This window comes from Hypanus sabinus, chromosome 8 (genome assembly GCF_030144855.1).
Source record: "Hypanus sabinus isolate sHypSab1 chromosome 8, sHypSab1.hap1, whole genome shotgun sequence".
NCBI lineage: Eukaryota > Metazoa > Chordata > Chondrichthyes > Myliobatiformes > Dasyatidae > Hypanus > Hypanus sabinus.
Window position 1 is genome coordinate 145017161 of NC_082713.1, and position 24706 is coordinate 145041866.

The 24706-nt window shown below is 39.0% G+C and overlaps 1 protein-coding gene across 5 annotated transcripts in view; it reads left to right on the forward strand.

Annotated features, from left to right (window-relative positions):
* The first annotated feature begins 1423 nt into the window (after positions 1-1423).
* Positions 1424-24706, forward strand: part of LOC132398536 (tubby-related protein 3-like) — a 73048-nt gene continuing 49765 nt past the window's right edge. For 4 of the 5 annotated variants that reach the window (XM_059978151.1, XM_059978152.1, XM_059978153.1 and 1 more), the window contains exons 1-3: positions 3536-3596; positions 16129-16222; positions 17278-17329. In XM_059978151.1, the coding sequence (XP_059834134.1) occupies positions 3566-3596; positions 16129-16222; positions 17278-17329 (177 nt within the window). In that variant the 5' untranslated portion in view covers positions 3536-3565. Of the gene's footprint in view, positions 1678-3535; positions 3597-16128; positions 16223-17277; positions 17330-24706 lie in introns of those variants that run through there. The other variant, XM_059978154.1, reaches the window with a different exon arrangement.

The window sequence follows — 24706 nt, forward strand, 5'->3', positions numbered from 1 at the left end:
ACAGTGATGGAGGTGCACAGGACAGACTCAATGACTGCAGTATAGAACTGCAGCAGCAATTCCTGAGGCAGACCATATTTCCTCAAGAGCCGCAGGAAGTACATCCGCTGCTGGGCCTTCTTCAGGATGGAGCTGATGTTCTGCTCCCACTTCAGATCCTGAGAGATGGTGGTTCCCAGGAACCTGAAGTTCTCCACGGTGAACACAGGGCTGCCGAGGACTGTGAGGGTGGACATAACGGGGGGATGTCTCCTGAAATCCACCTGAAACCCGAGATTCCACCTACCACCCTAAAATCATTTTGCAGGACCTCACCTCTGCTTTTTCTTATATTATTGGTATAATATCTTGCTGATGCCATCAGGTAGAAGGTACAGGAGATTCAGTACTCACACCACCAGGTTCAAGAACAGTTATTACCCATCAACCATCAGGCTCTTGAGCCAAAGGGGATAACTTCACTTACCCTATCATTGAGATGTTCTGATAACCTATGGACTCACTTTTAAGGACTCTTCATCTTTTGTTCTCAGTATTTACTGCTTATTCAATATTATTATTTCATTATTTTTGTATTTGTCTATTTTGGTTTTTTTTGGACACTGGTTAAACACCCTAGTTGGTGCAGTCTTCATTGATTCTAATATGGATTTATTGCGTATGCCCACAAGAAAATTAATCTCACGGTTGTATATGGTGACATATATGTATTTTTATAAGAAATTTACTTTGCCTTAAAGGGAGAGGGTGGGAGATTCAGAGGAGATTTGAGGAAACTTTTTTTTTATCACCCGGAGGATGATCGAAATTTAAAACACGTTGTCTGAGGGACTGGAGGTGCGAAGCACTCTCACAACTTTTAAGGAATATTTACATGACCATTTGAAATGCCATGACGTGGAAGGCACTAGAAAATGGGATTAGTATAGTATTTGACAGTTTGCCTAAACACAGTGGGGAAGAGTATTTGTTTCCATGATGTTTGACGCTATGAGTTTAAAAGAAGTTACTCTCTAATCTTCTCATTTAATTTCTACTGGCAGGGTACAGAAGACTGAGAGAGGGTGGTTTAACTTCTCAAAATGCGGTTAGAGAGATTCCAGTTCATTTTTCAATGGCGAGAAAATGCAAACCAATTGAGCATTATTTTAGTATTAATTACACCAGTAAGGAGTGAAATCAGTCGACACCATGATGCTCATCTAGTTTACCAAACATCTGCATCGACCCGACTGCGAGACACTCGGCCAGAAGGCAGACAGACAGTCTGCACGTAGCAGCCCGGTGGCCGAATACTCCCAACCGCAGTGTGGGCGTGGGCGGGGAACAAAACGATCAGGATAAGCATGGCAGACTGCCAGACTGCCAGACAGCCCTAAGGCGCTAGTGATTTCAGGAGCTGCGTGGTAACTTTCGGTTACGTTATCAAGAGATTGCTTGAAAACTCCCCTTCCATAGGAAAACGGCACGAATCAACAGTTATGGAAAGAGATGACGTGTTGGGTGGGTAGACGGAGGGGGCCAATGGGAATGGTGTTTGTTGGACGGTGTGTTGCTACGGCCGGAGCTCCAGTCCCGGAGTGAGTTGGCGTTGAGTGACGGAGTCGGGAGCGGGAGACGGGAGCTACCGCCGACACCATAGCAACGGCGCCGAAAGATGTCCTATTACAGTGTGAGGTAGGATGAGAAAGGCTGGGGAAACTGTGTAGAGACAGGAGGAGCGTTGCTCAGCTGTGTATTCCAGGCTCTCACTTCTGGTGGGTTGGCACCGGGGTCTGACTCTCCCAATATTTCATCATGTGTGGGGTCGCGGCACCTTGGGCGATAAATAATAGTTGAGTTCCTAGGAAGATGTGGACTTTATTGTGCGTGCAATATTTCTGATTGCAACAAATACACTTAATGAAGCGATGCGGCTTTTAGGGTGAAATTATTTTGATGGATAAGTGCCATTTATGACGGGTGTGGGTGCAGATGGGATCATTTCCTCTTTCCGTTTATCGTTGTGCTTTCCAGTAGTTTTCCAAAAAGAAGACAGCTGTATTGTTACTTAAGTTCATTCATTCGGCTCATTGTGAAAAAAATAATCTGTTCATGCAAATATAATCGATCTTTACAAAAGTAGCCTATCATGGAAACACTTTACACGTGCGTTTTATATATACATAGTAGTCTTTCAAAAGTATATAATAAATGGCTGTCTTGTAGATCAGCTGCCGTTCAAAGCATTGCAAATTTGACCTTTTTTATGTTTATAATTTGGTCAATCAAATTGTAGAGTTAAGGGAACAGAGCTACCTATTAAGTTTTATGCTGTTAAAGCGTAAATAGCTGCAGAACTCAAGATACAATTTTTTTCCTGTTAGCATTCCCATCGTTATTTTTGTTTAGTAGTTTCTGTCCAGTAGTTTTTCAAATTTATCCAGAGTTGATCTTTTTAATTGCATTCAGTAAAGAACAATGATGCTTCCCCTTAAATAATATTTTTGCCTGGCCACTTGCTTGTTGTAATAGCATTTGAATGGGAAAAGTACTTAAACCTTGTTCATGTTACTGTCATGTCATAACCTGGATTATTTAAGATTGTGAACCAATAAAATCAATTTCCATATGTGGTGACAGAATTACAGCTGATGTCACAGTGATCATAAAGCTCTGATATCTTGTGAAATCATAAAGCAACTTTTAGGGTAAAAACAAGCACAAAGAAAACAATGCCTTTAATTACTAGTTTACAGTTTTAAGTTACTTTAATCTTACAGTTCTCATCCCTGCTTTCTGGTCTTTCCATTGTCCTACTCTCCCTATATGTACGTAATCTCCCATTTGAAATCAACCCTACAGTTGTGGCTTATTGCACATTTCTGATTGCTCTGTTGAAGTTTGAAGGTTCTAAACTTTCCTCCTCGCCTAGGACATTCCTTAAAATAATCTGTCTTAATATCTTACCTATCTTGATGTCAATGTAATTGGTCTACTGAGTTACTTGAGATGTTTCTGTTTTGTTAAAACTTTTATTATCTAAGGGAGTTATTGGTCTGATGTGTTCTCTCATTTTACCCTTTCTGAAGTTCGCAATCAAATCTCTGGTCATACTTAGGTTGAGTTGATATTTAGTTACTGAATAAACAATCTTGCCTAAGATATTAGCGATCAGTAGTGATAAAATTACTAGTTTTTTTTATAGAAACCTGACTGGCTCATCAATGTTTCATCTGGTACAGCCAAAAAATATCAGATGTACAGTAATGTGGTTGGTTGTTAATTACTCTCTGAAACAGCCTTGTAGACATGGACTTGTATTAAACCACAAAATCAAAACACAATAGGAAAATCAGACACCAGGTTTGGGCAAGAAAAATGTGTAGACACTCCGGTTGATACTGAAAATCCTCCTTGAGACACCTACAACTCATGACAAACTAGTCACCAGACAAGTAACAATCTAATCTAGTCATATTTACAAAATTCTATCTTTTAGTCAATATTCCATTTTCTACAACATTCCTTTTTACATCCTGTTTCACCAACAGAACAAACCCACTAGAAATGGTGGCAAAGTGCCATGAAGACCACAGGAAGGAGTGTTGAAGATGGTAAGGGTACAGAACGTTCTCAGTGTGGAAGTTTTTGCTGTGTATTGTCAAATGTAGCTTGGTAGTATCACTGCAGATCAAGCTGGTAAAGTCCTGGAATACAGTATTGTAGACAGTTAAGGGGTCTCTGTCCAAAGAAAGAGCAGAAGGAGGCCAGTGCAAGTCCACTAGATTTATTCTGGGATGGTGATTTCTCATTAATGAAGATATAAACAGATTAAGTTTTTACAAGACTTTAAAAAAATTAGTGATAATGTAATTAAAACACAAAAGCTTGACATGGTAGAGCTGGACTTGATATTTCCTTTTATTGGGTTGTCTAGAACCAGGAGTCATTATCACAAAATAATGGTCAGCCATTTAGGATGGAGATGAATCATTTTTCACACTATAAATTGGGAAGCTTTGGAATCCCTAGAGGGCTAGAGATTCTAAGTAACTGAGTCTATTCAAGACCAAAGAGATGAGTCATGTTATTAAATACTTCTACAGATGTGGAGTAGAAAGCATTACGACATCATGATCTTTCTTTAAGGAAACTCCAAAGCACAGGAACTCAACAGGATCTCTAATAGCAATGAGAAGAGAGCACAGAGATGTTACATGTTACCACATTGCATTCCATTTCTCAATTTGTCCCCATTTAACAACCTGCTTGTTCTGAAGCCTTTCTTCAATTTATTCACAGCCTACACTGCCACTTGATTTTCTATCATTTGCAAACTTAGATATGTTATACTTGCTAACCCCCAGCCAAGCAATGCAACAGATCTGAGCACCAGTCCCTGCACCATTCCATTAATCACAGCCTCCCAGGTATAAAATATCCCACTTATTCCTACTCCCTGTTAACTGTCCATTAACTAATCTTCATCCACACCAGATTCTTATTTGTTCTGTGGTACTCTAAAAGTCATGATCCTAAATTTGGTAATCCCTGTTGTAGAGAACAAAAGCCGTAGTCTATTCCTGGGTCATTTTCCACTTAATGGTAAATTATTGTAGCTCTCCCACATTTGTTTCCTCACTTGGTATGACATACAGAGCTTATCATGATACTTTAGGTATTGTCTTGTAATTGTAGCAAGACTTCTTTCATTTTGAAGTGTATGCCTTTTGGATTCAAGACATCATACTACTTACCTTCCTAATTGCTTTATATACTAACTCTCTGTGCTTTTGACCAGAACCTCTGTTCATCCATCACCGCTTTATTATGAAGTGCTGACAAGCATGTTTTGAAGTGCTTTTGTTTTGGAAAGTTTTCACAAAGTGAATGAACGTAAGCCAAGTTCTTGTTTGCTTTATCAGAGTGTATTCTCTTCAAATGTTCGAGGAGCCTGGATGGCTTCATTTGGGAAAGGAACTCAATGGACACATTGGCCATTGTCTGTTGTTTGGTGCTGCTATAAAGCCATTATTTCAGGTACTCTACACCATTCTGTCTACACTTCCTTTTCATTTGGACCTCCTCTGTCATTTTTGTTATGGATTAATGACTGCAGTCAATCACCTATTGTTTAAGTAGAGGGAAAAGTTATGACATCATAGTTCAGACAAAACCTGACTCTCTGCCTGAAGCTACATAAAGTGGGGCAGTGATATCTCAGTTGGGCTGTGGGCTTGAGAAATGCCGTCAAGGCCATTTAAAAGCGCAGATTCTGAACTTTACCCTATTGAACATCATACCCTAATTTACAGGAATTGCATCACTGCCTGAGTAGACTATGGAAATCGTACTAGCTGATATCGTACTACAGCAGTGAATGGCAATAATTCTCAGGCTGAGCCTGGAAGTAATACAATTTCTTCATTTCAGATTTCTCATTATATGCCAAATACAGAAGCGTGTCATTGATTTTCAACAGTTATAATGCACTTCAAGCAAAGTCTAAGAGAATGGTGGGTTAGTAAGAGATGAGGTGATGACATGTTATTAATTATGAGGCATTGGGGATCAAATGCTTTTATAGTAAGTAATTTCTTAATTTAAGTCTATAATCCTTCAACTGCAACTCTGATACTGAGTACCCCCACCCACACCACTCCCTTTACCTTTATTGCCCTCTTATAAATTCCCACCACACCTGGGGGGGGGGTGAGATTGCCCACTTTGGAAACCACTGCTCTAACCTGTCCCCTACTTCCCCTCTCTGTCCCCAAAAGCAATCTCTACAAACCATGATCTTGATGGAAACCGCAGCTTGGCCCTATCCTGACTCCTTGCCTGTGTATGCGCTGGTGAATGGTATTGCATTTGTTCCTATGGTCTGCCTCTGGATTCCACATGAATTCCAACAATGACCAGTCTTGCATTATTCTGGAGAGACACCTGTGGCATGCCACTCCACTTTTAGGTTTGGAAACCCTGTTGATTTCAATAGAATTCCATAGCTGCAGATACATAGCAAAGAGAAAGTAAGTACATTTTAAAAGCAATTTTGGTTAAGTGTTGACTATTTTAAAGTTTTTAATCAACCATATTGTATCTCATTCTTGGTGACTTCGAGCTCACCCAGCCTGGAATATCTAACATTGAAGTGTCACCTATACACCTGCCATGGGAGTTCACTTCAGCTATTCTTAAGTTACTTTACATCCTCTCCCCAGGCAGACATGAAGTCTGCAGTCAATGAACTAAACTCCTAGAAATGGGATACCCTGAAGATCCTTCATTATTGCCAGTGATTTCAACCAAACCATCTTCTAGACTATTACTAGAACGCTACCAACATGTCTCCTGTCCTACCAGGGGCCCAATCACCCTTGACTGTTGCTTCACAAGGATTAAAGATGCCTACCAAGTCACCCCAACCCACATCTAGACTTTGGTAAATCAGTCCAAGCAGTGCTTGTTCTCCCTGTATACAAACAGAAGCTGAAATGTGAGGGTCCAGTGTATAAATTCATACAGTGTTGGTATGAAGAAACTGAGAAATTTTTCTGCAACTGCTTTGAGTCAGTGGACTGGCCCATGTTCAAAAACTTAGCAGCCAGCTTAGATGAATATGTTACCACTGTCATGGAGTTTATCAGCAAATGTGTTTGGAACTATCTATCGAAGAGGGAGCCATGATTGAACTGGGAGATCCATTTCCTCCTGAAGTCTAGGATTGCAGCGTTCAAATCAGGTGACCCTGACCTTTACAAGAAATCAAGGGACAATTTCCATAAAGCTGTGAGGGATGGGAAGAGACAACACTAGTCTAAAAGAAAGTCCGTCAGTTGTGGCAGAGCTTACATGCTATAATGGGTTACAAAGCAAAGATGGCAGCACTGTTGACAAACTGATGAGGTTAATGCATTCTTTGCATGTTTTGAACTGAAGGGATTAGAATGCTGGCACTCACACCAACATCCTCCAACCCACAATCACCATTGCGGACATAAGATCAAACTTCTGGAGAGTGAACCTCTAGAAAGCAACTGGATGGTAAAGCTAGCTGTGTCCTTATAATCTGCACAGTTCAGCTATTGGGAGTATTTGCAGACATTTTTAACCAATCCCTGCTTCAATCTGAGATTCCCACATACTTTAAGAAGACTACTATTATTGTGATACCTAAGAAATATGAAATGTAAAGAAATTTGGTATGTACCATTTGATTCTCATTAATTTTTAGTGAAGCATCATAGAAAGCAAACTATTTGGATTCTTCATGGCTTGGTATAACAACTGTTCTGCCATGACTGCAAAGAACTGCAGAGAGATGAAGACCTGTATAGAGATGGGGACATCAGAAACCAGTATCCCTTCTATGGATTCTGTCCATACTCCATGCAGCCTCAATAAAGTGTATCTGAACTGTATGAGTAGAATGCAAGGCAGCTTTTCATTTTTTCTAGGTACATATGACAATAACAAAACAGTTCCAATTTCAACTCTCCTCCATAGACTCTGTCTACACTTCTAGCTGCCTTGGTAAAGTAGCCCAGTATAATCAAAGACCTCAGTGACCTGAACATTCCATGGGGCAAAAGATACAAAAATTTGAATGCATGTATTACCAGGCTCAAGCTCAGCTTCTACTGTGCTGTTATAAGGTCTGGTACGATAAGATGGACTCTTGCCCTCACAATCTACCTTGTTGTACCTGCACTGCATTTTATTCTGCACCCTGTAATTGTACTACCTCAATGCACTATTGAAATAAATTGATCTGTATGAATAGTATGCAAAACAAGTTTTTCACTGTACCTTGGTAAAGGTAACAGATAAAAACCACTTTAACCAATTCTGATGGTTTCTAGATGACTGCATATTTTAGATTTTAAAACTCTTCAGAGCTTTAACAGGAAATAAAGCTCCATTCCACCCAGCTTTCCCACTGGCAAAGCATGTCAGGGCATTCCAGAGACAAGGCTGTGGCTGTATGCTGCTCACTTCAATGTGCAGAGTTTGGCCCTTCACATCTGGGCTACGCAACTCAGGGCAGCTATCCAAATCAAGCATGATCCAGCTCTTTCTCTTTATCCATTTATGAATCTGCTTCTTACAACTTTGCTAGAATATATTTTAAAAAAAATATTTTGAATAAAATTCTTCCAAGTTATTCTCGACTAGTTTGTATAGTTCTATTATATCACTAATTATTGAAATCAGAGCTGTGGTTTCTCAAAATTCTTGTACACAAATGCTAGCAGCATTCCCAACTCGTGCTATGCTACATCGGTGATTCTCCAGAAGATGCTGCCAGGACTTGTTTTGTTCCATTTGACAAACCTTGTATAATTTCTCAGGACTATGAATGCACACAACCACTCTTAGCCAATTTTCAATGGGGAAGTGCAAAAAATGTTGAATGAAGTGCAGTAGTTGACTGCAGCAGCCTATGTTAAATCCAGTTTAATACTTTATTTGCCTTCCTCCTTTCCACATTTGGTCACTGTTTCCTGGTATGTTTTCATCAGTCACGGTGTTCCTCTTCGTTCCCCTTCCCTCTCTCTTCCTTTCTCAACACCATTTTGATTACAAAGTTATTAGGGTTAAGAATAGTTTGGTTTGGTTTCTTCCTCCCCTCCTTAACCCTTTCAGAAATAGCTGAGATCAAAACAATACATTCTATTATTCTGTGGTGCTAAAGATTGCATTATCTGATTTGTAACCAAATAGTCACTGCAATGAATCAAGTGAACAACTTGTCTTCAATTAGTCATTACATTTTGTCAACAAAATACTTTTTATACCAAACAAACACCAGTTCATGGCAAAGCCATCAGCACGGACTACTTCATACAATGTTTCACATTCTGGATGAAGAGGATTGCTTGGACCTGTTGGTGGAAAAAGAATAACAACACTATGGACCACAAAGAAAGGCCAAATAGTTATCTGAGAATACTACCATTGCAACACTGAGAAAGCACATCGGCAACATGAGCAGCAGAAGCGGCAGACCTACCTATGGTTTTATGTTGCTTCATGCTGTATATTTGTTGATTGAACACAGTTTGTGTGGCGAGTGCTGCCTGTCCTTTGGGAACTGTTGCTTGATAGTGTGGTGTTTGCCTGATGGTTTGCTGTTCTGTTTTATTGAAACTTGTGTGGTTTGCGAAGTTCGTGAGTGCCAAAAATATTGTCCCAGTTGCTGATATTTGAATTGAATGCTGTTTGTTTGGTTTGGTTGACGTGCTGTGGATACATGAATAGTTTGTTGCCTGTGTTGATTGAACTGAATACCACTGGTGCATTTTGTGAACGAGCAGATCATAGGATGGGATTACTTCGGAACTTCAATGGCTCTGAAATGGAAGCTGGCAAGACAGAAGTTAACCTTAATACCAAAGCTTTGAATAAAATTGAAAGTCTTCAAAAGGAGCATAACACAAACTTGAACAAAATTAAAGGTTTAATAGCATTTAAACAGAGACTGATTTAGCTGCATTGATGGCATCTCAATGATTATTGAAGGACAAATATGCACTGAAAGAGCAGGAGCTACAGAAAAGGAAAGAACAACTCAAGTTGGAGTAGGAAATAGCTGCACATGTCGCTAAAGTTAGTGCTAAGGGCTTCAAGTGTGTTGAGTGCTAAAAGTGTCCAGGACAGTCCAAAGGCATGAATTCTGATATTGAAAAGGCACAAAGGAAAGCAAACCACTCAATGTCAATGCTGACTTATTCATTCCTCAAGTGTCTGGCAAACATGAAGTAGTTTAGAGTGTTTCTTTGCAGCCTGTGCTAATGATGCACACTGAACCTATTTCAACAGCACAAAGTGCTCATGGGGTCTTTCACTTACACCATGGAAACACTCCTGTTTCAGATGATAGAGATCAAAATAGTATTTTTGATATTATGAGGATGCAAAATGAAATAACAACCTTATTGGCGTGACAACAATGCCTTTCAGCATTGCCTAAAAGGGAGATCTTTGATGGTGATCTATTGCAGTATCATGCAATCGCAAAGGCCTTTGAAAACAGTGTTGAAAGCAAGACTGACAGCTTTGGTGTCTGCCTCTTTTTTTCTTGAACAGTATATTAGGGGTCACCTGGGACCTTGTTAGAAGTTGCCAGCATGTTGACCCTAAGTAAGAATATGTCAAGACTAGGCTTTACTACTGGAAGATTTTGGTAATGAACAGAAAGTTACATCTGCTTATGTTGACAAGGCTCTTTCATGGGTATCCATCAAATCTAAAGATGTGGAAGTCCCTCAAGAAATACAGTCTTTTTCTTAGTGGCTGTTGCAGTGCTGTGGAAGAAGTGCAGTACACGTGTGAGCTGGACATGCCTGCCAATATGACTGTTATAAAGAAACTAACTTATAAGCTTAGGGATAGATGGAGAATGGTGGCCTGTGAACTGCAAGAAAGGCATAGCCTTAGGGCTATTTTCATTGCCGTTGTTAATTTTATTGAAAGGCAAGTAAAGATTACAGTAGATCCAGAGTTTGGGAATACAGGCAGTCCCCGGGTTACGTATGAGTTCCGTTCCTGAGTCCGTCTTTAAGTTGGATTTGTACATAAGTCGGAATGAGTAGATCGGGTATTATTTAGTGGCAGTTAGTCAAAAGTTTGTCTTAGTATATATTTTACCTTTCTATGCATATAAAACACTTAAGAAAGGTATGTTCTCCAATAATTAAACCACTGCGTTGCTTAGTAATAATTGTCGCTTTCATCGGGACGGCCTTTCACATACTCCATTATTCTTACTTTATCCGTTATCCTTTAAAATTGTTCCGATCGTTGACCGACTGTAGCCTGATGCTTTTCCAATGACCGATGGTGTTTCACCTCTTTCCAAACGCTGTATTATTTCCACTTTATTTTCAATCGCGATTGCTTCCCATCAATGGAACAGGAACACTGCGGGCGGCAGGTCCCAAGCTCTGCCGGCTCCCGAGGTCCGCTGGGTCCTAAGAACCACTGCACTGAGACAGGCTAAATGGGGCAAGTGGGGGCTGTGCTGGGTTTCAGTATTCTCTTACAATATTCCACGTGGGAATTTAAACTGGAGGTGGCAGTGTTTTTTCTTTACGAGGTCAAGTTGTGAGCTCGACATCAACCCAGCATGGATGGTACGGGAGTCACTGGATCGACATCAACCCGGCATGGGAGCAGTCTGTTACTCGATCGACCTCGGAAACCTCCATTCTCGAGCCCGGCGCTGATCCCACTGCGCCACCAGCCGACTGGAATGGGAGGCGGGGTCAGGGTGAACCTCACTAAGAAAAATTTAAGCCAAATACAAAGTTAAACACTCAAAACGGTGTCAACAGCAATGACTTAAAATGGTGGATGGCGTCGTGATACGACTTAAAATGGTGGACAGCGTCGCGATTTGACTTAAATGGTGGACGGTGTTCTCTTTCCTTGGTTTGTAAGTATGAGTTGTCCATAAGTTAGACGTTTGTAACTCGGGGACTACCTGTATACAAGAAGCTCCGTCACTGGCAATAAGCAAAATGTAAACAAAACTAAGTCACAACTTTATTCTAGAGCTAAAGGAAGCAGCTTTGCCATCATTTAGCCACTGTGGGAAGTAAAGCTAAACTTGAACTTGGAACTAAAGGAAGGGAAATGATCTCATCAGCCAAAAGGGTTTGTCTGTTCTGTGGGGGTGGACACAGATTGGATTTGTGCCCTCAGATGGAGAAAAGGGCTTGTAGCGAGGATTACCTTCCTAAAGAAAAATGATGAACATCGATTTCTCAAACTTCCAGTAATGCCAACTCCCTTACTCCCTTTGTTCCTCTCACATGTTATCTCCTTCCTCACCCATTGCCTCCCTCTGGTGCTTCATTCCCCCCCCCAATAGTTTTTTTCTTTCTTCCATGTCCTAGTGTTTCTCTCACCAATCAACTTCCTAGCTCTTTGCTTTATCTCTCCCCAGCCAAGTTTCACCTATCATTTGAAGTTTCTCTCTTCCCCCACCGCCACCTTCCAAGTCTACTCCTCAGCTCTTTTTCTTCAATCCTGCCGAAGGGTTTCGACCTAAAATGTCAACTGAACTTTATTCCATAGATGCTCTCTGGCCTGCTGAGTTCCTTCAGCATTTTGTGTGTGTTGCATGATGCCTACTGTGGCTGTTTGTGTATAGGACGCATCATCAAAGATTGCAGGAAGCATCTTTCATGCAAGGTATGCAGTTCTAATCATCCCAGCATATTTCATATCAGCTTAAAGGGAAAGGGAGCAGAATCAGAACAAGCCATGAAAAAATCAGACACAGCAGTGGGCAGTGTTCCGGTATCCCGGGGCCTTACAGGAGCTGGTGATCATGATTGTAAACTCCCCATAATTCCAATACAAGTGAAGTCTAAGAAAAGTAATAAAACTTGCGCTTTCTTAGATTGACAGAGTACAGCAGTTTTTCTACACAGGAAAAAGGACATGCATTCTCTTACATGGCATGAGTCAAGAGAAGGTCGTGAGTAGCTACACTGTTTCAGGATTGGAAATGGCTTAAGAGGTGAAAACTATTGTAAACTGTGTAACATCTGTACACAGGAAGGCATTCCTGTCCACAGAGGGAACATTCCACTGCAGAGGGATCTACAAAGATGGTCTCACCTGAAACATGTCCATTTGCCAGAGATTGATTCAGAAATTGAGCTGTTGATGGGACAAACATGCCTGAAGTTAGAGCCGTTACAAGTGATTTGCAGAGTTAATTATGCATTTAGAACAATGTTGGTTTGGACTGTGAATGGACCACTGAAAGGAGATAATTGTGATGGAAGGGACTGCACAACTAGAGCTGACAGGATCTCAGTTTTCAACTCGGATGAACTTTGGCAGCAGAAGTTTAAGGCAGTCTTCCCTGAGTGCAGTCAGGATGAATAACCTGGTTTGTTAAGAGGAGACCACAAGTTCATGGAGCTGGTTGCAAATTCTACAAATTTGGTGAATGGCCACTATCAGATTAGTTTACCTTTGAGAAAAATGGTTAACATGCCAAATAACAGGAAGATTGCAGGACAGCAAGCTCTAAATCTAAGGAAGAGGTTTAAGAAGGATGTAATCTCCAATGGTTATGCTGAGAGGGTGTCTGCAGAGGATCTGGAACATAGTAATAGGAAAGTCTGGTATATTTCACACCATGGTGTTTACCATCCCATAAAAAAGGAAATTCCGTGTTGTGTTTGACTGTAGAGCAACTATCCAGGGAATATCACTTAATGCTCAGCTCTTACTTGGGACTAGATCTTACTGACTGAAGTCATGACCAGATTCAGAAAATAACCAGTGGTGATCGTAGCAGATATTAAATCAATGTTTCATCAGGTTAAAGTACTGGCGGAAGATGCAGATGTTTCTCTGGTGGCCTGATGGTGACCTTTCCATTCCAGGATATGATGGACTTTAGAATGATGGTACATCTCTTTGGAGCAGCTTCATCAGCAAACTATACCAACTTTGTCCTTAGGAAATGTGCATCAAGACCAAGATCAGTTATCTGGACAGCCTATAACCAAGATCTGTCTTCTACAGGAGGCAGCGGTTTGAGCAGCTACAACTCTAGAAGCTTTACTTACTTTGACTTCATGGCATTGATTTGACTTACTGAATTGACAGAGTGGTGATAAAGATCACTTTGTATTGGTGTAAGTGTTAGTAACCTCTGTCGTAGATGACTGTTACATGACAATTTAAAGAAGAAAGATGTTTGCATAAATATTAAAGTATGTTGATAATATGTGAATGTTTATCCTTGAATATTTCGTGTGTGTATGTGTGCGCGCGCGCCCTTAACTCCTGGTGGAGTCGTCGGTGGGCTGCCATGACAAGCTTTTTGCACCGATCTTTTTGGTGATTGCTTATGATACGGCATGGTTTGAGTATCTGAAACCTGGCGGAGCCCATCCCTCTCCAGGTTTAATTTTGTAATATGTAGTTGTGATTATTATGTAGGAGTAATGTATCTATTGTCTGTCTATATTGTATTTGTATTATGCATCCTCAGTCTGGGTTAAGTCAATTTGTCACATGGGTTTGATTGGCGGTTAGCAGGTGGTGTGGGGCATTGAGTGGTGGTTAAAATAGACAAATATAGTCATTTGTTCACATGTTTGGTGGCATAGAGAGGGGCTGAGTAGGGAGTGCATATTTTTATGTTGACTGCTTGTCCTTGTTTGAATTTGATCCAGTTACCTTTACATGAATTACGGGAGAGTCAAATGATTTTATTGTTGGTTTTTAATAAAGAATTAAACACTTTTTCAACTTGGAATTTGGTTAGTTGGAAGTGCGTCAAACAGTGCGATACTCCTTCACTTAGCTGCTCAGCAACTTTTAGTTTGTTTTCAAGTAGTTGCCCCAATAGGTATGAAATTGCTTTGGAAGTTATATCCAAGAACATGATGCACCTTTGTTCAGATGGTAACTAATTAGTTAGAATTTCCAGTTTTGTATTGTTACGAACCCCGTAACTGGGTCACTTACCAGCAAAGATAGAGAGGTCAGTTGAAGTCTGATGGTACTATTTTTAACAGTATATATTAGTAAAAATACACAAAAATCATATCAATGCAAACATACAGATAATATACGTCGTCAATACTAAATCTAAAAGTGCGGGTATAATAATAATCAATAAGAAATAAGCTCTATCGTTGTCGAGGGGATAATGTATTGTCTGATGGAAATATAAAAGTCACTCAGTTCATTCAGGCTGCAGCCTTTGGTTGGAGTCAAGAGAGATTGTTAGAAACTTGCCAGCTTTTCCTTTTTATGATTTCGATCCTTCGAGAGTTCCGTTGGTGTGGCTGGTCACTTGTGGCCTCTCCTTTAGCTAAGCCGTTCTTCTGTGGTAAGGCCCCAATCCCAGGCAAAGGGAAAGGACGCGCGTGAGCTCCCCCTACCGGCTGTCGCTATTAAACGCTGTCACGGGATTTCTAGCGTTTCTCCTGGTGCGTCTAAAGGAGTTGTTCCCCAGACCCTCTTTTATCCTTACTCACGGGGTCTCAGATGGCAATCAGGTTGGGATGATGCAATCCCTCAACCAGCCCACTCTGGTCGTCCCCTGAGGGCTTCAATGAATAGTACAGTACTCAATACACAATTCCATCTCCAAGAGACAATGGCCGTGATCCGTGGCTTTGTCTTGCTGAGGCCAGAACACATTCCAAAACCTTGATGATTCTCTCTCATTTCCTGGGTCCCAGACCCAAATTAATAGCGATCTTGCGATTCTCAAAAAGGAGGGGGCTACTTTGTGCCCTTCGGCCCTTCAGAGTTGTGGCACATTCGTAACAGTATGTTGTCAAAATTTGTTGTTTCTCATCTTTGGTTATAGCTGAACATGTAAATAGTTGTACATCTTGTAAAAAGAATTCTCTTTATTTAACAAACAGTGTTTTAACCTATTCTGAAGAATATTGTGATAAGATTTGCTCAGTGATTACTCACTGGGTGATATTAGGATGGAATTTTTAATTGCATGGCAATGATCATATTTGACTGTATGTTAAACTCTTTATCTCAAAAAGAGACCGATAACATTGCCATGAAGGGTTTAGGGATTTTTCAATTAAAACAATCAAGCGACTCAGTAGGGCTATTACCAATCTCATTTTTTTCCTTTCACTCGTTCTACTTCATATAATAATCTGCTTTAATATAATAATATATAATAATCTACTAACGTCACTGCCCTTCTGTTCCTGTATTGCTGCTGATGTCATTTTCTTCCCCTGAGAGTTTGTTCTCTTAAATGTGGAATAATTGGTTGGATATAGTGTTACAAAATAGAATTATTAAAGAATTTTCTTTGTACCTCGTTTTATGGCGCTATCCTGGTTTTTTTAATATTAGTTGTTATGGTCTACACTTCTTCAGATTACTATAGCATTTTAAACAGCTGACCTAGCTGGAACAGTTAAGTGTGATATTTTCTTATTAATTCATACACATCATTCATTGGGAATTAATGATGAAGTTTGCTTAAGTTGTTGACCATTCCAGGGGAACTTTGGAGATCAGCAGCATCTGTGAGGTTTTGTACATTTTTACTGGATTATGTCTGAAATCCTCTGTAACTACCACGTAACTAATGAAAGAAATTTCCTTCATTGTTTGCTTTAGATTCTGCCTATGTTTGTTCTTTGCATGCGTTCATTAGACTGTCATCTTTGGTTATAATTTATCTCAGCTCTGCAACAACTATTGCTTCTACAAGGTAAAAGACATTATCAATTGTGATTTCATTGCCAGCAAGTTTTTCATCGATCTATTTCAGCTTTTGCTGAAGCTTTGGGTGCGGTGCTAATCTGAAATAGGTAATGAGCCATATCACCTTAAAGCTGTGTTGAAGGTGGTTGGAAATAAACTTATTGAAAAGGTCTATGTGGTAATCAATGCTGTTGAGATATTTTACTCTGCTTTGATCTGTCAAGATATTCTCATTGCTTTCATTGGATAATGATTCCTCACGTCATGTGAAACCAAACACCCCTTAGCTTGTTGCATACTTACCCTGTCAATGGATAAGAGTGCTTGGTGCCATGATGATCCCTAACTCTGTCAGTGTTTCAAGCTCAGCTTTCAATATTTTGTTGAAGGCCATTGGAACATGTCTCATGATTTATTATCAACTGCTTCCTTCTGTCCATCTCTAGATATAATCTCCCTGCTAGCTTTCCAATTCCTTCAAACACAATTGTAAATTTATCCAGATGCTGCTGTTTGTTGAGCATGTACGTTTCATTTCCAATAGACTATTCTCACACCGGTTTCTTTCTCTGAGCTCTTAAACAATCAATTTATTTGTCTGGATAGCTAGCAGGGACATTTCTTTCAACTGATCCCGCTTTGCTCTAATTTATATCCTTTGTATTTTTCATGCAGCGTGCATTTGGCTCGTGATACAATGGTCATGTGATTGCATGTTGATAGTACTAATTTTGTCTCAAAGTTTCTTTTGCACAAAGTGTAATATTAATCCTTAGTATTCTGCAATGCCCACATTGCCTCTTATTTGTTACCTCCATAGCAGCATAGAACTGTCTTAGGTACTTAGCCCCATCTTACTTTTCAAAAGATAAGTTGCCATATATACGCCATTATGGGGCAGGGTGAATTAATTTCTATTGTGATGCTCAGAATGATGCTGAAGATGCTAAACTTGTTCTGCTATCTCTAAATGATTGGAATTGAAACCTACTGATTTCACAGCTATTTGTGTTATGAATGTTAATATGATCACTAACTAATTAAATCTGTTTTCTTTCTCAGTGTCTTTGAAGATGAAAATATTAACCTACGGCAGCAGAAGCTGGAGAAACAGGTACAATATTTTTTGAAGGCTAAATGGACATTTGCTGACTGATTTACATTCTGCTAAACTAATACAGAAATATTTACCCTTGTTTCTAGCCATTTGTTGCTGCAGCTAATATATGAAAGCCATTCCAGTTCCTTTGAATTTACAATTTTTATTGCTTATGCTTTTCTGGTTGTGTTATCAGTTAGAAGTTGAGGGGGTATTGAGACAATTAAAAATTATAAATAAAAATTTCCTCCTGATGCTAAATATTATTAAAAACAAATATATTAAGTGATTAAATAATTTACTCCATCAACTGATAGATCCCAGTGATAAAATATTTGATTGCATCTCTCCGCTTCTCACCGATTTCATAACAGATATTTAAAAATAACTACAGAGAGGAACTTCTTAAGCTCTCCAATCTGGAGTGCAGAAGAATGTTTCTATTTAAGTAACATAGTCTGTTGCTGTTATGTTACAGAAAAGCAAATCGAGTTATTCAAAATAATTTGGATTACAATTGTATGGTAATACTGGTAGGAGACATTGTCCCAATAATTAAAGCATGTAATAAGTAAGTTTAAGGCTAAATGCAATAAAACTGTAATGCATATCTGAAGAATAATAGAGAATTAAGAATAGATGAAAAAAATGGTAGGTTATAAAGCAGTTTGCTGTTAAGAAAAGAATCGTTAGATATAAGAGAGGTCTTTTGAATAGTAAGTTCACAGTCCTTGATTCTCATCCAGGTCACAGTTGTTATATTTGTACTGGCAGTTCATTTGCCTTGCTTGTTGAACTCCACATATCTCCTCTGAAAACCATCTGGTCCTGTGATGCTTTTTAATTCTATTTGATCTATCCATATTTATGAAGTACATAAATTTAATAGTGCTTGTCTCTTGTACTTTTTGCACACTTCATCTCACCTTTCTGATGCAGCATTCTGGTGACCCTTCTCCAGATCTTTCATAGTATGAGATGACCTCCTGCAAAGAGGTCATTTATATAGTACAAAAGATTGCCATGAAGGGGATATGACATATAAAGGCTAAACATTGATAATCAGGGAGTAATCATATTAGTGGAACAATACATCTGTTTTTACTAGAGGTTGCTGCCAGAGTTACAGTAAATAGGATATAGTACTGAATGGAGAAAAATGATAGATAAAAAGGTAATAGATCAAAAATTGTAGCATTTAAAGTAGAAAATTCATCTGCTCTGGATGGTATAGCTTCCTAATTCTCCTTGGATAATGCAACATTGTCAGAGAACTGAAGGATTACTAATTCGGTGTCTTGTTTTCAAAAAAAGGAAGAGGAATTGACACAACCATAGAATTAGCTCTGCCAGTAGGTCTAATGGTAGAGCCAGTAATGCAGAACAAAATAACATGATGTTTAGATTATAATAGAGGGATAAATAAACATCAGCGATGTAAAACCATTTGACCAGCGAGACTGTGTTTACTTTAAGTTACAGAAGATTGTTAAAAAAATGTAGTTATGTTCATGAACTTTTAAACAGTGTTTGACAGATTACAGCATAATATTATACCCAAGTTTATTGCTACAGGGATTAAAAGAATAATGGAAGACATCTTTGATAAAAGTGAGAGGAAAAATATTGTGCTGTCAGGAAAGGGCAAAAGAGTACAAATGTCCTGGCTCAGGCCTGATGAGCTGAGTGGCTCCTTTCTATTCTAAATATCTGAGAGCCTCATAGAAAAAGAGAGTGCAGTGTATAACAAACAAAATGGAAAATCAGGACTAAAGGATAGAAGAGAATGGAAAAATTCTAGGACATTTTTATGAACTGAATCTATATTATTATATAATTATGAAATGTGTGTGTACAAAAGTAAAACATTATCACTTATAGTGTCACCAGAAGCAGTACCTTGTTCATAAGGAACACTTTTTTTTTTGCATTTAAATGGTTTTATATTTCATCCTTTTCATAATCTGGCAATTTTTTTTCTGAAACTATAGAATATTTTAAATTTTTTTTCTCAACTACAATAGCAGAGATCACTTTGGTTTATAATACTTGTTTCAGGTTCAATTTTGACAGATAGTTTAATCATGTAAGTTATCGTTCCTTGGCAAAAAACATATGTTCCTTTAATAATTCAAAAAACACCTCATTGTTCCACCTCTCTCCTCACCCTTATCCAATATAACAAATGCTCATTCTTGGATAACAGATTGCTAAGAATTATTTTTTTTTTACAAAGAGAAAAATTTCACCTCATTCCCAACTTTTAACACTAAAATGTGTATTAAAACAAAGTATAATAAAATTGGTAACTTGGACTTTTTGAAATAGAATATTACAACTTAATAACTGAAATATTCCTGCATCTGGGTCTAAGCTGTCATTTAAATATTTCTGGTAAAATCTTCAGGAGAGAAAGTAATAATTGATGAGCAATTTAAAAAAAATCTATTTATACATGACCACCTTTGATATCTTAAACGAATATCAGGATATCTTAAACAAAACATCTGAAGCTACCTGGAGAACCAATTGTTTACTCTTGGTGCTGCCTATTTTCATTTCATTGAATTTTTCTAGGTTGCTACTAAGCTATTTGAAAATTTTTTAATATAGTATATTCTGGTTAATTGGGACCAATACATTCGGCCCAATTAAGTGGCTGCCTTAGTTAGCCAAAGTTTCATGGAAATATGTAGTTAAAAATGTATAAAAAGACAAAGTACTGTTCAACTGAGTAACAAATTATGTTCTTAAATGAAGTACAGAACAATTTAGAATTGTGTCAGGAAGTTTCAGTTGTTAAGTCCTCATGAAGGGTCTTGGCCCGAAACATCAAATTTTTTTTCCATAGACGTTGCATGGCCTGCTGAGTTCCTCCAGCATTTTGTGTGTGTGGCTTGGATTTCTAGCATCTGCAGATTTTCTTTTGTTGGTAAAGGGAATCCTGGCTATTTTCTTGATTAGTTTTTGTTTGTTAAGAGTTCTTACAAATACATAAGCATCAGTCCCAATTAGCCGAAAGCCTAATTAACTGGGATCCACTGTATCCTCAGACTACTTGGGTCATTTATATGACATGCTTTCTCAATTATTTATTTAACGTTCAATAGTTTTCTCATTTCTTTGTAATACATTCCATGAAATTGATCTTGCTTTTTAAGATATACTTTTGTTGTTGATGATGACAAAAGATGAGTATCAAATAATTGGCCACCTACAATGTACAGTGGCATGAAAAGTTTGGGCACCCGGTCTATATTTCTGTTACTGTGAATAGTTAAGTGAGTAGAAGATGAACTGGTCTCCAAAAGTCTTATAAGTTAAAGATGAAACATTCTTTTCAACATTTTAAGCAAGATTAGTGTATTAATTTTGTCTTGTACAATTTTTGAGTGAAAAAAGGAAAGGAAAAGTTTGGGTACCTCAAGAGATTTGAGCTCTCAGATAACTTTTACCAAGGGCTCAGACCTTCGTTAGCTTGTTAGGGCTATGGCTTGATCACAGTCATCATTAGGAAAGGCCAGGTGATGCGAATTTCAAAGCTTTATAAATACACTGACTCCTCAAACCTTGTCCCAAAAATCAGCAGTCATGGGCTCCTCTAAGCTGCTGCCTAGCACTCTGAAAATTAAAATAAATGATGCCCACAAAGCAGGAGAAGGCTATAAGAAGATAGCAAAGTGTTTTCAGGTAGCCATTTCCTCAGTTCGTAATGTAATTAAGAAATGGCAGTTAACAGGAATGGTGGAGGTCAAGTTGAGGTCTGGAAGACCAAGAAAACTTTCTGAGAGAACTGCTTGTGGGATTGCTAGAAAGGCAAATCAAAACCCCTGTTTGACTGCAAAAGACCTTCAGGAAGATTTAGCAGACTCTGGAGTGGTGGTGCACTTTTCTACTGTCGGTGACACCTGCACAAATATGACCATCATGGAAGAGTCATCAGAAGAAAATCTCTCCTGCATCCTCACCACAAAATTCAGCATCAGGTTTGCAAAGGAGCATCTAAACAAGCCTGATGCATTTTAGAAACAAGATCTGTGGACTGATGAAGTTAAAATAGAACTTCTTGTCCACAATGAGCAAAGGTATGTTTGGAGAAAAAAGGGTGCAGAATTTCATGAAAAGAATACCTCTCCAACTGTCAAGCATGGGGGTGGATCGATCATGCTTTGGGCTTGTGTTGCAGCCAGCGACACGGGGAACATTTCACTGGTAGAGAGAAGAATGAATTCAATTAAATACCGGCAAATTCTGGAAGCAAACATCACACCATCTGTTTTTTTTTAAAAAAAAGCTGAAGATGAAAAGAGGATGGCTTCTGCAACAGGATAATGATCCTAAACACACCTCAAAATCCACAATGGACTACCTTAAGAGGTGCAAGCTGAAGGTTTTGCCATGGCCCTCACAGTTCCCCTACCTAAACATCATTGAAAATCTGTGGATAGACCTCAAAAGAGCAGTGTGTGCAAGACAGCCCAAGAATCTCACAGAACTAGAAGCCTTTTGCAAGGAAGAATGCATGAAAATCCCCCAAACAAGAATTGAAAGACTCTTAGCTGGCTGCAGAAAGCATTTACAAGCTGTGAAACTTGCCAAAGGGGGTGTTACGAAGTACTGACCATGCAGGGTGCCCAAACTTTTGCTTCAGGCCCTGTTCCTTTTTTGTTATTTTGAAACTATAAAAGATGGAAATAAAACAGTAATCCTGCTTAAAATATTAAAGAACTGTGTCATCTTTAACTTTATGCCTTTTGGAAATCAGGTCATCTTTTACTCGCTTAGCTATTCACAGTAACAGAAATTTTGACCGGGGTGCCCAGACTTTCGCATGCCACTATACCTATATATACACTACCAGATTTTCCCTCAATAAAAGGAAATTTGTCTTTGTGGAAAATGAAGTGAATGCAGTATTTTATACTACGAAAAAGTCTGCAGATGCTGGAAATCTAAAGCAACACACATAAAATGCTGGAGGTACCTAGCAGGTCGAGCAGCATCTATGGAAATGAATATACAGTCAACATTTTGATCGAAGGTCCTTCTTCAGGAATGGAAAAAATGGGGGAAGATGTCAGAATCCAGTACCCAGGGCATGCCCTTTTCTCACTGTTACCATCAGGTAGGAGGTCCAGAAGCCTGAAGGCACACACACAGTGATTCAGTAACAACTTCTTCCCCTCTGCAATCCAATTCCTAAATGGACATTGAACCCGAAAACACTACCTCACTTTTTAAAAATATATAGTATTTCTGTTTTTTGCATGATTTTTAATCTATTCAATATATGTATACTGTAAAAGTCTGCTGAATAAGATTTGCTTTTTTATTATTATTATTATTATTTTATTTTTTTCTTCTATATTATGTATTGCATTGAACTGCTGCTACTAAGTTAACAAATTTCACATCACTTGCCAGTGATAATAATTATTCTGGATACATGTACATACAGTCAGGTATGTGATCAGATCAATGTGTATTGATCAATCTGATGACCTGGTGAAAGAAGCTGTCCCGGAGCTTGTTGGTCCTGGCCTTAATGTTGTGCTACCATTTGCCAGACAGTAGCAGCTGAAACAATTTGTGGTTGGGATGGCTGGAGTTCCTGATGATCCTCTGGGCCCTTTTTTACGCACCTGCTGTTGCAAATGTCCTGAATAGAGGAAAATTCACATTCACAGATGACACAACAATGATTAGAACTGGGATCGGGGGAGAGAGAATTGGTGGTGCCAGAGGAGAGTGAAGGATTGGGGTGTTCAGGAAGGTGAGGTGGGAGAAGATGGAGACTCCAAAGATCCAAAAGATGACAATGGAGCCTGAGAGGTACGGGGTTGGATTTCTTCCTTTCCAGCCCTTCATCTTTCCTACCCATCTGGCTTTAACTATCACCTTATAGCTATCCTCCTTCCACTCCCCCTCCTTTTTATTTTCTTCCTTTCCAATCTTGAAGAAGGGTCTCAGTCTGAAATATCAAATATTTTATACTGTTACTAAAGTCAGAATATACTGCTCCCCAGTCCCCAAGACATATAAGCACACATGCAGGCACACACACAGCTTAGAATGTTGTATATTCTTTCCCTTATAGTTACTGCTTCATGTTCCTTTACATTAAATGTCATTTACTATATGTGTAACCCTCTCACCAGGGCTCGTATACAAACTCAGCTTTTTAGCTAACAGGCATGTGACTCAGCAGTGAAAAGGCCACCTTTCATAAACAATATACATCTAGGGTTACTATGATTTGGGGTTCAACCAAACAGGAATGCTGTGATGTTCTGATTAAAGGAAGGTTGATTTGACCGAATGCTGTGTAATTATAAGGAAAGTATATTTATCAATTTCAGCTTTATCAGACAGTTAATAGGAAAAAGAAAATAAAAGGGCCCTTTACAGTTAGACCAGTTGAATATGCACATAACATTGCAGCTCATACTGGAGTCGTCTTTACTCATACACTTGACCCACGGTCTGCGTGAAAGCACCCGCCACATTCTGAACGTCCCTCAAAGCCCATCTCAAACAAACTGGCTTTCTCTCAGTAGTATTGGCCCTTCCTCCTTGGAGCCATTCATCTGCACAAAGCACTTCTTGCAACGGGGGACTCTCCTTCCAACAACGTTCTGCAGCATCTTGCCTTGCGTCCCACTCCACAGCTCCCACCAAAAGACCCCAACCCAGACTACTGTCCATCACAAATCTCTCTTCCACCCCACTCTCTCTAGAACATTCTCCTGATACTACCATCCTAATTGCCTGACACAACAGTACTACGTTGAACAACATGGTTTCTTATTTTTAGCGAAGCCAGAGTGGCAGGACCCACACCTTTTGCAGAAAACTGCTAAAATGGAATATCTACATCATGGCAATGGAAATCATAACCTTGGCATTACATATGTAATCAATATTCAGAATCAGGATTATTATCACTGGCATGTATCGTGAAATTTCTTAACTTAGCAACAGCAGTACAATGCAATACATGATAATATAGAAAGAAAGCTCAAGTAGTAAACCGATTACTACAAGTGTGTGCGTGTGTGTCTAGATTATAGTTGGATCAAAAATAGTGCAAAACAGAAGTAATATATTTTTTTTAAAAGTGAGGTAGTATTCATGGGTTTAATGTCCATTTAGGAATCATATGGTAGAGGGGCAGAAGCTGTCCCTGAATTGCTGAGTGTGTGCATGCCTTCAGGTTTCTGTACCTGTTTCCTGACAGTAACAATGACAAGAGGGGATGTCCTGGGTGATGAGGTCCTTCATGATGGACACTGCCTTTCTGAGGCATCACTCCTTGAAGATGTATTGAAAGCTATGGATACTGGTACCCAAGATGGAGCTGATTAATTTTACAACTTTCTATAGCTATCAGTC